General features: G+C 39.5%; 1 protein-coding gene across 1 annotated transcript in view; it reads left to right on the forward strand.

Moving 5' to 3' along the window:
* The window catches only part of LSAMP (limbic system associated membrane protein), a 660871-nt gene that overhangs the window by 431715 nt on the left and 212837 nt on the right, over positions 1 to 16319 (forward strand). The window contains exon 3 of the mRNA XM_007459652.1: positions 4783 to 4908. Within this exon, the coding sequence (XP_007459714.1) occupies positions 4783 to 4908 (126 nt within the window). The remainder of the gene's footprint in view (positions 1 to 4782; positions 4909 to 16319) is intronic.

A 16319-nucleotide genomic window follows, 5' to 3' on the forward strand; every position in this document is an offset into this window, starting at 1 on the left:
GCCCCGGCGGGCGAGCACACGAGCCTCTCGGGCTGGTGAGCGCCGGTCGGCGCCGATCCTCTGTGCGGGAATCTCTCCGCTTTGCCCTCCGCACCCCCGTTGCTGCGCTCTCCCCCGCGGCTCCGAAGCTCCCCGCTCCGCCTCCCGCAGTCTCTGCCCGCGAAGGGGCTTCTAGTGTGTGGAGACCTTTCCTCCTTCACAGCTCCCTCTCACTGGTGCACGTCCCGTCCCTATCCTTTTATCTCTGTTTATTCCTTTTTCTTTTGCCCTACCCTAGTACGTGGGGACTTTCTTGCCTTTTGGGAGGTCTGAGGTCTTCTGCCAGTGTTCAGTAGGTGTTCTGTAGGAGTTGTTCCACGTGTAGATGTATTTCTGGTGTATCTGTGGGGAGGAAGGTGATCTCCACGTCTTACTCTTCTGCCATCTTCCCCTTGTCCTCAATTTTTTTTTAATTGAATCAAAGTTGATAGTGAAATAGATGACTAGATGGGTAACTAAAAAAATATTGATATAAGTGTTTTACTGGTTCAGAATAAAAGCTTGCTCCTTTCTGACAAAAATTTAATGAGATGACTTCTTTGAGTTCAGAAAAGAGTTGGAGAGAAAAATTTCATTCATTTCTTTTTTCAAACACACTGAGCACCTACCATATTCCAAGTACCATGCTCTGTAAGATTCAGTGGTCAAGAAAACAAATGCCTTCTTGTCTGCCTCTTTCAGTTTAGTGACAGGCATAGGTAAATAATCCAGCAATTATGGTTCAGTGCTGTGTGGAGAAATACAGGGTACAGTGTGAGAACACAGGAGGGGCACCCAATATGGAATCAGGAGTGGGGTTCGGGGTAGGTGGGGGATGACAGGACAGTCTTCCTGGAAAAAGTGAGAAAACAAGCTGACATGTTGAGACCTGAAGGAGGAAATGGAATAGTCACATGAAGAGTTGAAAGAAGACATTCCATATAGGAAAAAATAGAATGTTAAATGCCTGGGCGTAAACAAAGATAGTATATTACAGGAATCAAAAGTTGTTTGATCTGACTGGATGATGCAACGCAAAGGGAATAGGAAATAAGGCAGGAGAGAGAAGCAGGGGCTAACCATGAATGACCTATTAAGCCATATTAAGATGTTTTTATTTTGAGGGCAATGAGATTAATCAGAGGATACCATATTCATATTTGCAACTTAGGGGGAAAATTCTGATTGCAGTATGGTGAATGAATGACAGTGAGCTTGGAGAGAAGAAGACTAGCGGCAAAGAAACTAGTTGTAATGCTTTTGCAGTAATTCAGGCAAAAAATAAAATAAAAAGAAATGTTGATGGTTGGAACAAGGCTAGTAGGAATAGGAATTGAGAGAGGAATTGAGAGTGATAAATGAATCTGAGAGATATTTAAAAGTCATAAGCCATAGAATTTGGGGATCCATTTTATATGGGGGCAATAAAGGAGAGAGAGCAGTCGAGGGAGATAAACTTCTTTTCTGGTTTGGGCAACTGTTTTCACGGGGACACCATTACTGAGAAAGTGATCACAAGGTTACAGGTTCTCTGTGGGAACGAAGACGATGACCCCTGAGTATGTTGAATCCTGGATTTCTGTGAGACATTCAATGGAGATGTAGAATAGTTGGTTCATTGAAAGTGCGGATATAAAGGTCATGAGAAAAATATGGGCTGAAGTTACTGATTTGGGAGTCATCAATAGCATGACATTAGCTTCTGAAGCTCAAGAGTAGATGAGTAGTGAGTGATCACAGTGAATAATATTTAAAAAGAAGACAGTGATCAAACCTTCAGATGTTTAAGGAAGGGGACAAGATAAGACCAAAAGTTAAACTTGGAAGGTTGGCCAGAAGGGTAAGAGGAAAAGCAGTTGAGTTTGTGACCTAGAAACTAAGGAAAGGAGGAATGAGGTTCCGGTCAACAAAGTCAACTACTTCAGTGAAAAATAGGAACAATAACAAAAATTTTCGTTGGACCTGTAAACAGTATGGTTCAAACAAATTGGTGAGCCTCTTGAGAGCAGTTTCTTTGGAGGTTAATGAGAGAATGCAGATTGCACTGAAGGTTGGAGTGTGAGTGGGAAATGAAGACATGGTATAGAACAATTCCTTCAAAAATTTGGAGATAGAGAAGTTAAAAGTAAATAAGAAGGTAAGATGGGATTTGGGGAGGGATTTCTTTCTACAGCAAAAAAGGCTACATCATATATAAATGCTTATGGCAAGAAGCTGATACAAAGTACAATAAAGTAGGAAGATAAATGATGGAGTGAAACTACTGGTTAGTGACCCAGAGGAAGGTGGGATATAATGTCAACATGATTGCATTTCTAACTGTTCAACACAAACACTTTCTGTATCTCCAGTATCTGAGATCCAGGACCTGAGTATATTGTCCTTAATTAGGAGAAAGAATATAGTTTGGTGACCAAAGCATAGCCCTGTAGCTAATTATTCTAGATTTTATTCCCAATTTTATTACTACCTGTCTATGTAATACTGAGCAAATGACCTTACTTGTGTGCCATGTAAAATCAAAGTCCTTAGTACATATATATTCCTCCTATAAAGGAGAGGCAATATGAGTACATTTTATCATAGATAATAACTCAGATCTTGACCATTGGAGATTTTTTTCTATTTTGTAAATTTACATGTTTATATATTAGGGATATGGAATCTTTCCCCCTCCACTTTTTTTTTTTTAAATCAGAACACATCTGTGTTTCTTTTCTCTACTCTATGTCCTGTCTTGGAGTTCAGAATAAACTTTGAATTGAGTGACGTGAGCTTTTACAATTACTATATAGCTTCCTGTTACAGGTCTTAGATGGTTGAGGGAGGTACCTAGGATGTCCAAGTCTTGTTCTCAAACACCATCATAGGTTGTATTGTAGGTGTTTTTGGACATGTTCAGAACCATGGCTTACTCGACTGGGAATTAAAAACTGTGAATATTAAACAGTAGAACAATTGTACATTCAGGAGCTCTGGGTTCTAAGCCTAGTCGTATTTCGTGATGTGATCACCCTTGATAAGCCATTATTCCACTCTGTGCCTCATATTCTTCCCTATTAAATGGATATAACCTTTCAGGTCCTCATTGTAAAAGTCTGGGAGAGTATATTGTAAGTCAGTGTATGAATATGAGAAAACTACTCTGAACCCAAAGGGGAAACAGAAACTCTACAAATAGAAGTTGCTAAGTGACAGGAATCAACTACATTCTATTTCTGCCATTGGGTTTGATTTGGAATCACTGGTTCCTACCCAGAGGCCATATCAGATGTCACTGTGAGAAGAATGCCAGGGTCAAGAGGATCCTCCTCCCACTTCCTCCTTGTGACATTCTGACCTGGTCAGTTGCCCAGGTACCATCAATAACTGCTAACAGGGATCTGCAGGGATAATACAGTTGTCCGGCAGCTGCCTCTACAAGCAGAAAATGTTCCTGTTTTATTTGTCATTGCACAGAGTCTATAATGGGCAGGAAGAGTGAGAAAAAATAAGAGGTTTTTTTATTATTGAAATACTTCATGCTCTCTTGTCTTCCTCCCTCCCCTGACACATAGTTTTTCAGAGAGAGCATAAGCAACTAAGAGTTAAAAAAAAAGGAAAATCACAGTCAAAGCATAAACTCTGCAATTTGTAATCAGTGCATAACCTCTGTGATGAAATTTGTAAGTAATTCACTTTCCACTTAAGCCCACCAGTGTGAGATCTAATGTTGCCACCCAGAACACTAATGAAGGAAGTCAGACGGCAGTGCAGCTAGCCCTTGGGGACTCATTTCTCATATCACAGAGAAGTAATTTCTGTCATTTTTGGCCATCTGGTAGCCTGGATTGTGAAGATGAAGATTCATTCAAGTAGGGCTTAAGAGCTTGGGCCCTGGAGTCTTTTTAGATTCAAATCTATTTTCTGTTTCTCACCTAGCCTATAACTATAACTTAGTTTTCCACCCATAAATAAAATCCTCATAGGGTATTATTTCCTTATTATAAGGAGTTATTGAGATAATACAGTACTTATAAAGTAATCTACATAAGATCTTATGTATAGTAAATGCTTAAAGTTAGCTATTACTAAAGTGTTAGTAGTAGTGGTGGTAATAGTATTAGGAGTAATAGTAGTATTTTTATAAAGTCTACCTGTCTGTGACATAGGCCTTACTAATTCCATTTTTAAGCTCTAAGGTACATCATCAGGCCTGTCACACACCAAGATGATATTTAGAGGTTTTCTCTTGTAGTGATTAACCAAGTGTTTCCTTTTGTGGCTAGATTATAAGCAACAAGGTATTACTGCATCTTTATGACACAACTCTGCAATCCGACATTAAATAGCACTGCTTTTCTTTTCCTGACATTTGGAGTAAATAGTGGGCTATCATCATTTTATACACGTAAGAACATAAATGTCGGTAATATTTAGTGATAAGAAAATTTATTCTTAATGTGTATAAGTGTGCACACCAAATAAGGTCCATTGTAATCAGAAAAGAGCTAAGACATTTTCATTATGTTACTCTGCATACTTCCTACAGCACTTGACCATAGTGGAGAGATTCTCACCTTATAGTAAGAACCACGCTTTTCATCTGCTCACTAAGTCTGTAAGGATGTCCAAAAGCACCCAGACTTCTTAATACAAAAATTCAAATGGTTTAAGTCAGAAAAGCACTTCGCTTGAATTTGCCACTTCCTGTTGCATAGACCAGTACTGGAAACCTGCTTTTACTGACATGCTTACATATTCCGTTTGCTTTTGTCTTTACAGTTCCACCAAAGATCTCCAACATTTCCTCGGATGTCACTGTGAATGAGGGCAGCAATGTGACCCTGGTCTGCATGGCCAATGGCCGTCCTGAACCTGTTATCACCTGGAGACACCTTACACCAACTGGTAAGCAACCTTCCAGTCCCCCAGATGTCATACACTATTTAGAATATCCTCATGTTTCTGTGATTCCATTGGATCCAAAAGACAAGCATGTATATTGTTATTAAAACACTATTACAGTAGTGACATAGGACTTGTTTAGGGTCATCTCTGGTCTTGGCTAATGTGTCCATCTCTATAAAGTCTACAACCATAGGGGGAAAAATACATATATATATATTTTTTGATGATTTATATATGATATATTGCATTTTCAATAGAACACTTCCTCAAGGCAACAAATATAGAAGCATTAAATGCATTAAATGACTTAGTATTATGTCTGAAATATATGCCAGGTTGGTGCCTGAATGTCTTGGAGCAATATTTTGTATGGACTAAATTTCCATAGCTCTTTGTATGTTTTTTTGTTTTGCTTTGCTTTTAAATATAGTTTCCTTATATGTAGCACCTTGTGATGAAATCTTTTAGGGATAATACAAAATTGTTTGTGACTTCTAATATCCTATCCTTAGCATCTGGCTCTGTGGAGGGGCACCAGGCATGGACTAAACTTCATGAGCTCATTATGGATCCCCAGCTGTGGATGCTAATTCACTAAAAGTCAGAAAATCATTTCTCAGGAATGTCTTCTGCATTCTCCCCTCCTCCTCCCACTATAACTGTGTTCTGATGTTCTGCTGCCTTTTGAGCTTCATTTAAATACTTTACCAGATTATTCAGTATTAACTGCATGCATCCTCCCCTACTCGACAGATGAAATTTTCTTATATGCAAAACCATGCCTTTGCGAATGACACAGTATTTGTAGAATGGGGCCTGCTATTTAGTTTTTCCAGAAAGAGGAACTATGGATCAATTATTCTTATAAAATGTCATTTATTTTGGTAGCTAACCCCAACTGATTTATATCTGATATTCTTTTAAAGTTTTCTCGTATAAAATCTGGACATCTAGTTTATAATATATTAATTCTGAAATGAACAGCATGAAAAATTGTTGTGCAAAGCTAGATAGGCAATGGGAGCTATCCCGAAGTACTTCTAAAAGGCCAGGCCAGGGTAGTGTTTGGTTGTAGCATCTTTAAATATTTTGTATTCTGTGGTGTGAGAATATGGACCTACCTTTCATATTAGCCCTCAAATTAATTTATCAGGTGAAGTTTGGACTAACCTATGGAATGGTCTTTTATTTAGGCAGCTATTCTTATTAGAGGCTTCTATTTTCTTAAGACAATGTCACTCAAAACCCATTCTATTGTTAATGCATACAGCTTGTCATTTATTGTTAATATATAAAAGCAATAAATGAGGCACTTATTTGGGGGACCAACCTCAAACTCATATCCTCTCATTCCCATCTTAAACCTCACATGGAAAAAAATACATATGCAGGCTTATCTGAAGTGTGAATATCAGATAATATATTATCTGGATATCACATACATTTCCCCTTGATTAAATTAAACCTCCAGAGCACATTCTCCTTGAATGGAATTATATTAACCCTCAATCCCACAACACCTAGACCTTTCCCATGTAGAACTGCTTTTACTAAATGACTATTTGGTATAAAAGTTTTGGGCACATATTTAAGGACGTTACAAAACAGGGGTCCCCAACCCCTGGGCCACAGACTGGGACTGGTCTGTGGCCTGTTCGGAGCCAGCCCGCACAGCGGGAGGTGAGTGGTGGGTGAGTGAGCGAAGTTTAATTTGCCGCTCCCCATTGCTCACATTACCATCTGAACCATTGTCCCCACTCTCTACCCACCACCAATGCCCCCCCCCCACCGGCCCAGTCTGTGGAAAAATTGTCTTCCACGAAACTGGTCCCTGGTGCCAGAAAGGTTGGGGACCGCTATTATAAAAGATATCCGCGGCTGGGCCCGTGAGCCATGGCCGCTGAGCCTGCGCGTCTGGAGCCTGTGCTCCGCAACGGGAAAGGCCACAACAGTGAGAGGCCCGTGTACCGCAAAAAAAAAACAAAAACAAAAACTTTATTCCTTTGGTGTACTATTGACTAGTAAACAGGTTTTTGTTTTTTTTTTTTCAGGGAAAAATGCTATTGGTGATCTGAACCTAAAGATATATTCTTTTTTATCCCCTCAGTTTAGAAAAGTAATGAGATCAAACCAGAGTTTCAAGGCCTTCCCAGGCTTGTTCTAGGAGTTTAGATCTTCATGGCTAACTCTAGTAGACTTTTTCACGATAGTAAACATATGGTTTGAACCCTGAATAACCTGGTTATCCATGATGTTTCAAGTTATCAAAAGACCAAAGGACAAGCTAGATCTTTCACAATAAAGGCAGCATTTACATACAGTCAGAGAACACTAGGGACTTCAAAATCAACTAGAAAAATTGGTGTACACACAGGGATTCCCAATAGTCAGCCTAGGGATCAGAAAACTAGTCCCTGGGCCAAATCCAAGCTGCCTCACATTTTTCCTACCTGCAAGCTTAGAGCAATTTTTAAATGGTTAAATGGTTAGAAAAAATCAAAAGAATTCTATTATTTAACATGCAAAAAAAAATATGACATTCAAATTTCAGTGCCCATAAATAAACTTTTAATGAAACAAAACCATGCTTATTCAGTTACACGTTGTCTATGGATGCTTTTTTTTTTTTTTTTTTTTTTTTAATAAAACAGCAGAGTTTAGTTGCAACAGATATGGCTTAGCCCCTAAAGCCTAAAATATTTTCTACCTGGCCCTTTACAGAATAGTTTACAGACCCCTGCTCAAGACTATGGTTTGGGGCATAGGTCAAGGGTTTTCTGCACTCATCTATCACTCCATGGGGCTTTGGGGATATCCCCCATTAAATTCCTAAAGACATCTCAAGGGAAAGAACTTTATTCTTCTATAATCCTCTATCTAGGCCCTCTCTATGGGTCAAATTCTATTCTGGCACATACAAAACTAGTTCCCTGCTGCATTCACAGACTCAAGGGCAGACTCCAATTCTGTCTACAACAGGTATTAATTCCCAAGCCTACTCTTTCATCTCTTTCACATCTGACCTAAATAACCACCTGATCATAATCATATTCCTGAGGACAGGAGAGAGAATCTGTCTTTACTTCTATACAGGAAACCAGGATTTTTTGTTTTATGTGTTTTTTATTCTTTTCAAAATTTGAAAACAGGGGGTGATCCTTTTCAGCCTATAATGCTAAGCCTTTCATGGAGACACCCAAAGAAGAGGCTCTGCTCCCTGTGTGACAGCAAAGCTACTGCAACCCTTAGCCATATGAGCAAAAAACCCCAGCTAGCTTTGTTCAATTATTAATTGTGCCTTCAACAGTACAGAGTGTGACTGCCTTGCAGAAGAAATGTACCTGTAATTAGCTCGACCTCACAGGGACTTTGAGCCCTGAAACCGGGAAGATTTCATGCAGGTTTCACAAGTAACACAAGGGGGAGAAAGGAAAGTAGGCACAAGGTATATTTTTATGAGAAGAATATTTATTACCTCTTAATTCAGTTTTTTAAAAAAAGTTTCATTGGGTCATTTTGTTTTTCTTTTCACACCTGAAATTTCTTTTTCAAGTATACTGCGAGTGTTTTTAAAGAGGGAAGTTAGAAGAATGGTGAATTTTTTATATATACAAAATCAAAACATATACCTGACATAGATGGAGAAGAGATTGCTGCAGTCCATGGTTACCTCTCTTGTATTTCTGATTTCTTAATTTTTCCCTCCTCTTCAGTTTTTCTATATAATCAAAATGATGTGTCATGTATGTGGTTGTTAAATGTGACCTATTTTCTCCCTTAATTAAGTTAGACTTTCATAATCCTGTAACTCCCAGAGGGCAATTGCGCCGTAACGTGTATTTTCTATGGAGTGTTTGATCTCCCTTCTGTGAGCAATGCTGCTCCCATCTTCATTTAACTTTGTTTCTTCCCACATTCCAAAGAAAGTCCCTTTCTCAAGTGTGCCTCATGTGGTGTCAGGATTGTTCATGGTTACAGAGTTTCTGTGCATTTCATTTCTACAAAGGTTTTTACATCCTCAGTAACTTTCTATACCTGAAATTCTCAACAGGCACACTGAGAACTTAGCCCCTTAGCCTGAGAACAACTTAGCAGGCACTGTACAATTCTCTTGTCCAAGCCAGAAGCCAGATTGGACATCAACAACCCGTATAGAAAGCTCACGTAAGAAATATTTTCTATTAAAAAACCACACACACACTAACTTGAAAAGATACATGCACCTCAGTATTCCTAGCAACATTATTTATAATTACCAAGATATGGAATCAACCTAAGTGGCCATCAAGAGACGAATGGATAAAGAAGATGTGGCATAAATATACAATGGAATACTACTCAGACATGGTCCCTGCACAGATGGAACTTATAGTTCAACAAGAAAGCAGAGTATTAAACTAATACTTGCATGAATAACTACTTAACTAGATTTATACAGTATAAAGGAAAATTGTAGCTTTCAGTAAGACCATAAAACAAGGCCATATAGCAAAATCTGCAAGGCAAGCAAAGCTCCCCTGAGGGGAGCTTATGCTGAGACTTCAAGGATGAATAGAAACAGGCCAAGAAAACAGGGGAGGGAAAATATACTAGGCAGAGAAAGAGTATACATAATAATGTATTGAAGAATCCAGGCCAGCATCTTTATGTGACACCATGATGTTAGTATTTGGTTACTTTTTTTTTAGATTATTTTAATAGATTTTTAAAAAAAATTTTTTATAGATTTTTTAAAAAATTATTAATTTTATTTATTTATTTTTGGCTGCATTGGGTCTTTGTTGCTGAGCACGGGCTTTCTCTAGTTGCGGCAAGCGGCGGCTACTCTTCATTGCAGTGCGTGAGCTTCTCATTGCGGTGGCTTCTCTTGTTGCGGAGCACCGGCTCTAGGTACGCGGGCTTCAGTAGTTGTGGCTCGCAGGTTCTAGAGTGCAGGCTCAATAGTGGTGGCTCACGGGTTTGGTTGCTCCGCGGCATGTGGGCTCTTCCTGGTCCAGGGCTTGAACCCGTGTCCCCTGCATTGGCAGGTGGGTTCTTAACCACTGCGCCACCAGGGAAGCTCCTCTTTTACTTTTTAATATTCTTGGTTTCCCTTTTCAAAGAACAGAAAAATAAAGAAAAATCTTGCTCTATTTTCTTTTCAGAACCCTACTTGTATGTTGGTTTTAAATATACAATTTAGTGTATACCAGTGTAGCAGGTATATAGACAGTTATTTTTGTGTGTAAATATCTTAAATTTAGGTCAGAAACATATTCTTTTCCCATGCATATAATTCCATAATAGCCTAATCAAGTAAATACAAACTCTTTTTCAGTAATAACCTTGTCATTAAATCAAATGGGTGATTTAGAAAATGAAGACTACAGAATTTAACTGCATGATTGCTGGCCTCCAAACCTTAAAAATCCTTAAGAGACTAACAATAACTGACATTGACAATCTTTAAGCCATGGGAGGATTTCCACAACCAGATGTGCTGGCCATTCTGATGAGTGTTGTACAGATGCCCTTGTACCACCAGCACCTCACTCTTGCTCTTCCCAGATGTGTCATCAGATCCCCAGAAACTCTTCCTGAAGAGAAATGAACCATCCTAGATTTGTCCTTGGGGAGCTAGCTTGGATTTGAGTGCTTCAGGACATTTTGGAAGCTTGCGTGGAATTGGGGGGAGTGGTGGCAATAGCTTAATCACAAACTTTGCACGTGGCCTAGGAGAACAGAAATAGTGTCCGCATCTCTCAGCGTCTCATGACTTCAAATATTTTTTCCGTTATTCCAAATAGTCTGTGTTTTCTAATTTTAAAATAGGTCTAAAGATAAATCTTTGCCAAAGGTTATCATGAGAATTAAAAGAGAACATGTAGTGCCGCGGAGCGGCTGGGCCCGTGAGCCATGGCCGCTGAGCCTGCGCTTCCGGAGCCTGTGCTCCGCAATGGGAGAGACCACAACAGTGAGAGGCCCACGTACCACAAAAAAAAAAAAAAAAAAAAAAGAGAACATGTAGGTGAAGTCCTTAGCACAGTGTTAGCTATTATTGTTATTCTTATTTTCAATATCTGTTTTAATTATTTTTTATCCATATGTCAGATTTCCATAGTGAAAGTTTGGGGGTGACTGATAATTTTATTGAAAACAACTTCCATGCCATCTTTATTCATTCTAACAGCAATCAGGGAGACTTTTTAAATGCTCTCACCAAGGCTAGTCTTAAAATGTCACATCTTATATTGTATCACGTTTCAACATACTCACTTGAGGTGTTCATCTTTCAAAAGGGCATGACAAAAACATCTTGTTAGGGAGAAATTTTCGGGTGTGACTTATTTGTGTGTCCATGCTTCTTCTCCTAGAGGACAGTTTTCCCAGAGTCTGGCTGTGTAACAGCTAATACTTTATTAACTGTAGCTGTAGAGAGCCCTATAGGTTGTAAATTACAATGATAGTTTTAAAATAAAATTTGTGTACAGTGACACCAAAAAATGACCAACAATTGCTCCAGTTTTCCAGTTGGGCCTCTTGCTACTAGGTATTTACCTCTACTACAAAAATACTGTTTCTAAATTTTAAAATGGTTGAGTTAATTTTCCTGCTTGATTTCCCAATTTCCTATTGTCTTTGGGATAAAGTTCAAACTAAGCATGGCAGAACCCTTCATTCAACCTATTTTCCTATCCCTAAACCCCTAATCATTCAACTTTAGGCAGTAGGTAGATTATACTACTTATATTTCAAGAATATGCCTTGTCCACTTGCTTTGGGGCCTTCACACATCCTGGTTTTCTTCTTGAAACATGAATTCATATCTCACCAATATCATCATTTTGCCAGTATAACTTTCTTTTGAGGCCTTCAAGACAACACTCCTTACAGGAAGCCATATAATAGAAGTAAAATTGCATTTTAATTATGTGCAATCTCTAGATTATAAGATCCATAAAAGTGCAGAAACTTATATGTCCTACTTATGTGTATATTCTTAGCATGTTGCTTGGCATATAAGTGCTGAATCAATCAATCAACCATGAGTTGTTCAATTAAGGACTTTATAAAAATAGTATTGTTGAGAAATAACTTACATCATGAAGTGGAAACTAAATACACATTGACAAGTAATTAAAGCATGAATGAATAGAAAGCAAACTGCAAATGACACAATAAGAATTATATAACTAAACCTATCCAACTAATAGTTTCATTAATCTCTTACTGAGAAGGTTTCAGAAATTTCAGGAAAGCTCTCCAGGTCCTGTTCAGATCTGTTTCTTCTTTGTTGCCCTGATGTGCTGATTTGCTTCTGTGGGACTTTCATCATTATCTACTGGGCTACAGAGAATTCTCTGAAATCTTCATATTTTTGTATCAAATCCTTTGACATTCGCTTTATCACTAATTTTTTTTTTTTTGCGGTACGCGGGCCTCTCACTGCCGCGGCCCCTCCCGCTGCGGAGCACAGGCTCCGGACGCGCAGGCCCAGCGGCCATGGCTCACGGGCCCAGCCGCTCCGCGGCATGTGGGATCCTCCCGGACCGGGGCACGAACCCGTGTCCCCTGCATCGCGGCAGGCGGACTCCCAACCATTGCGCCACCAGGGAAGCCCTATCACTAATTTATTATCAGAAATTATTCTTCTTCTCAGCAGTTGTCACACTTGGTAATTGTCTTAAAAGTTTATGTTTTTACTATTTTCCTCATGAAAGCAGAGCAGGCATCTACACGTTCTTAGTCCCATTATAGCACCTAGCACAGAGGAAGCGCTCAGTAAAAATTTATTGAATGAATAAATGAATTACTTATTCTAGCTAAATGTCAAACTCTGTTAGAATCTGTTTAAAGTTTAGACTTTAAGAACAGAATCTTCATAACTATAGTTTTTCTTTACTGTATCTTATATATCTCAAATATATAGGACATTGTCTTTCTGTAAGACACATTGTAAAATGCCTAGTGCAGATTTCTGTATCTGGGAAATGTTCTTTTTAATATGTGGTAACAAAGCTCTCAGCACTGTCACACAGACGAATTAGTGCTACAGTGAGGGTTAGGGGTTGAGTGGCAGAAGTTCAGGCCCACCCTGGTTTTGGTAGTAGAGAACAGTTCACAGGTTGAGTCAATCTGTAAAAGGAACCTCCATTGCCGAGCTGTAAGTTTTATAACATCTCCTACGATTCCCTATAAACCATCCCTTCTGGCTGTAGCCACCTGTGGCATAATTTTCATCTTCGCTATTAGATTTCTACATCTGGCCAATCACTAGGATTACCTCGAGGCCAAAGTTTTTAAAAATACAGATCCCCGGGCTTCCCTGGTGGCGCAGTGCTTGAGAGTCCGCCTGCCGTTGCAGGAGACGCGGGTTCGGGCCCCGTTACGGGAGGCTCCCACATGCCGCGGAGCGGCTGGGCCCGTGAGCCGTGGCCGCTGAGCCTGCGCGTCCGGAGCCTGTGCTCTGCAAATGGGAGAGGCCACAACAGTGAGAGGCCCGCATAACGCAAGAAAAAAAAAAAAAAAATACAGATCCCCTGCCTCACCCCACACTTAAATCATCTCTTGCTGAATTACGGGATTCTGTAGGATTAGATACTCCCAGTGAGTCAGAGGACCAGCAACATGAGCATAATGATGACTCTGAAAGCACAGGAAGGCAAAAAAATCTGAAGGAGTGATTCTCTGACTTTATTGTTCTGAAAATCATCTGGAGAATCTTGTTAAAATATGAATTCTGATTCAGCGGGTATGGGATGGGGCCTGAAATTCTGCCTTTCTAACAAACACCCAGGTAATGTTGGCTCTGCTGGTCCATGGACCACATTTTTGGCATCATCCTGGATCTTGAGATCAAAATAGATTGAAAGATACTGGGATATTATAAATAGCCTAGCACAGAGGAACACCTAGGGAAGTCCCACAATGTACATAGTATTCACCACATATTGTTACAGTGTTTTATATTTTAATTTCTCTGTTTCACTCGAGAGATTCAGAGATGGTTTAGAGAATAGTAAAAATAATTATGGCTTTGAGAAATAGGACTGACTCTTGCCTATCGAGGTTGGACCGTGATCAACAGAATTGGCATCACCTTGTAGCTTTATAGAAATGCAGAATATTGGGCCTCACTCCAGACCCACTGAATCAAAATCTGCATTTTATCAAGATGCCTGGGTGGTTTGTATGCACATTAAACTTTGAAAAGCCCTAGACTAGAGGTGAAATTCTTTGTATGCAGAGAAAGCTGTTTTCTTCAATATTTGAGGTCTAGAAATTTAAGAATTTTTTTCCCACTTTCCTTACTAACTAGTAATCCTAAACTTTATCCCCACGTGCATTCCCTCCAAATGTATTCCTACCAAGAAAGCAAGCAAAAAACTGGTGTAGCGATGGGGGTGGAGTTACTGGGCCATTGAATATGACTTGGAAAGGAGAACCGTCTGATGCGTTACATACATCAGATGCTGCTGCTAAATACTGCAGGAAAATTTTAGCTTAGTGCATGAAGAAATACTGTCTGAATGACAGTAGCCACTTTTCTTATCATTTTTTGTAATGGCTTTATCTACAAAATGCAGACAGTAATATGGTGCCCTGCCTGCCTCATGCTGTTGCTTTGAAGGATCAAATGAGATAATGAACATGAAAGTAGCTTGAATAGTGTAAAGCTCTCTAACAACTGTAAGGGATTAAGAGAAAGAGTGACTTGGTAGAAGAATGCTGAATTTAGAGTCAGAAAGCCTGGGTTCAAGTCTCTTCTCTTCACATTTACTTTTTAGGGGTTTGGGGTAAGTCCTTTAAGCTCTCTACTTTTCACTTGCAAAATATGAATAAAATAATGCCTGCTCATCTACCAGGATTCCTGTGTTGTCTCAAGTGAGATAGTGTACATGAAAGTGATTTATTAATGATAAAGCATTATTCAAGGGCTGCTTGCTGTTACTATTATCTTAGATTCTGCAAAACAAAATATAGACTTAAATTGCAGTAGTCATTTTGGTTAGATAGTGGAAAGAACTGACTTGCAAGGCTATGAAGCACTCCATTTGACCAAAATAAGCACTAAAATCAGAGAAGTGCTTCTCAGAGTGTGGTCCCCAAACCAGCAGCATTAACATCACCTAAGAACTTATTAGAAATGTAAATTATCATTATCGGACCCCAAGCCAGACCTACATGAATAAGGAACTCTAGGAACAGGGCCCAAGGGTTTGTAATTTAACAAGTCTGCCAGATGATTCTGATGTTCCATAAGCTTATACAACCCCTGCCCTATAAAGGATGTAAAGAAAATACATCTTTTTGAGATAGGATTGTATGCTATTTTTACCAAGCACGAGTATAGGAATATTTGAGAGTCTATGTAATAATGAAATCAATAGGAAACATTGTGATGACCTGGTGTGTGTGTGTGTGTGTGTGGTGCGTTTAAAACTATTTGATATGTAAATGCACTATCACATTTCTATGGCTCTGTCTATTTCTGTCACTTTAGATGAAGAGGTTTAGAAGTAACAACTGCACAGAAATTTCCACTTTGTCTTTTTCCGTCTATAGTCTAATGATATTTGAGGCTAACATATCACTTCAGATATGCACATACTTCTGAGATCCTCATCCTTCTCTAGGTATATGTGTTCATTTTCAAGTCTCCCAGCACATTGAGGCTACAGTTAATTCGAATAAAACACAAAAACCTCAATAGGCTACGCAAATGGGGTCACACTGCCCAGAAAAGACATGTCAGTGAAGTTATCCCATGTCACTTAAGAAACATATGTGAGGGCTTCCCTGGTGGCGCAGTGGCTGGGAGTCCGCCTGCCAATGCGGGGGACGCGGGTTTATGCCGCGGTCCTGGAGGATCCCGCATGCCGCGCAGCGGCTGGGCCCGTGAGCCATGGCCGCTGGGCCTGCGTGTCCGGAGCCTGTGCTCCTCAACGGGAGAGGCCACGACAGTGAGAGGCCCGCGTACCAAAAAAGAAAGAAACATATGTAAGAAGCATACTCTTTTACCAAAAAAAAACCCCCAAAACAAAAAAACCCTTGCCATTTCCTTTATGTGTTATCATCCTCATTGTATGCATCAAATCAGGTATTTTTCTCAAGTTGGTCAACAATTCAAAAGCCCAGGAGGCTCTGTTAAGTCACATGATTGTTAAATTGTGACGTTGTCTGCTGTTGACTAAAGTGTTAAAATCTGATGAGGGGAAGAGAAAAGGAAAAAAAGGACTTTAATAATTCAGTTGGCAAATATCAATGCAAATCAGATCTAATTCTTCAAGGTATTCTAGTAATAAAAACTGAAATGTCAGTCTTTGAATGGCATCAGTATTTTTTTTTTTTTTTTTTTTCTTGCGTTATGCGGGCCTCTCACTGTTGTGGCCTCTCCCATTTGCGGAGCACAGGCTCCGGACGCGCAGGCT

The sequence above is a fragment of the Lipotes vexillifer genome, unplaced genomic scaffold (assembly GCF_000442215.2).
Source record: "Lipotes vexillifer unplaced genomic scaffold, Lipotes_vexillifer_v1.1 scaffold92, whole genome shotgun sequence".
Taxonomy (NCBI): Eukaryota; Metazoa; Chordata; class Mammalia; order Artiodactyla; family Lipotidae; genus Lipotes; species Lipotes vexillifer.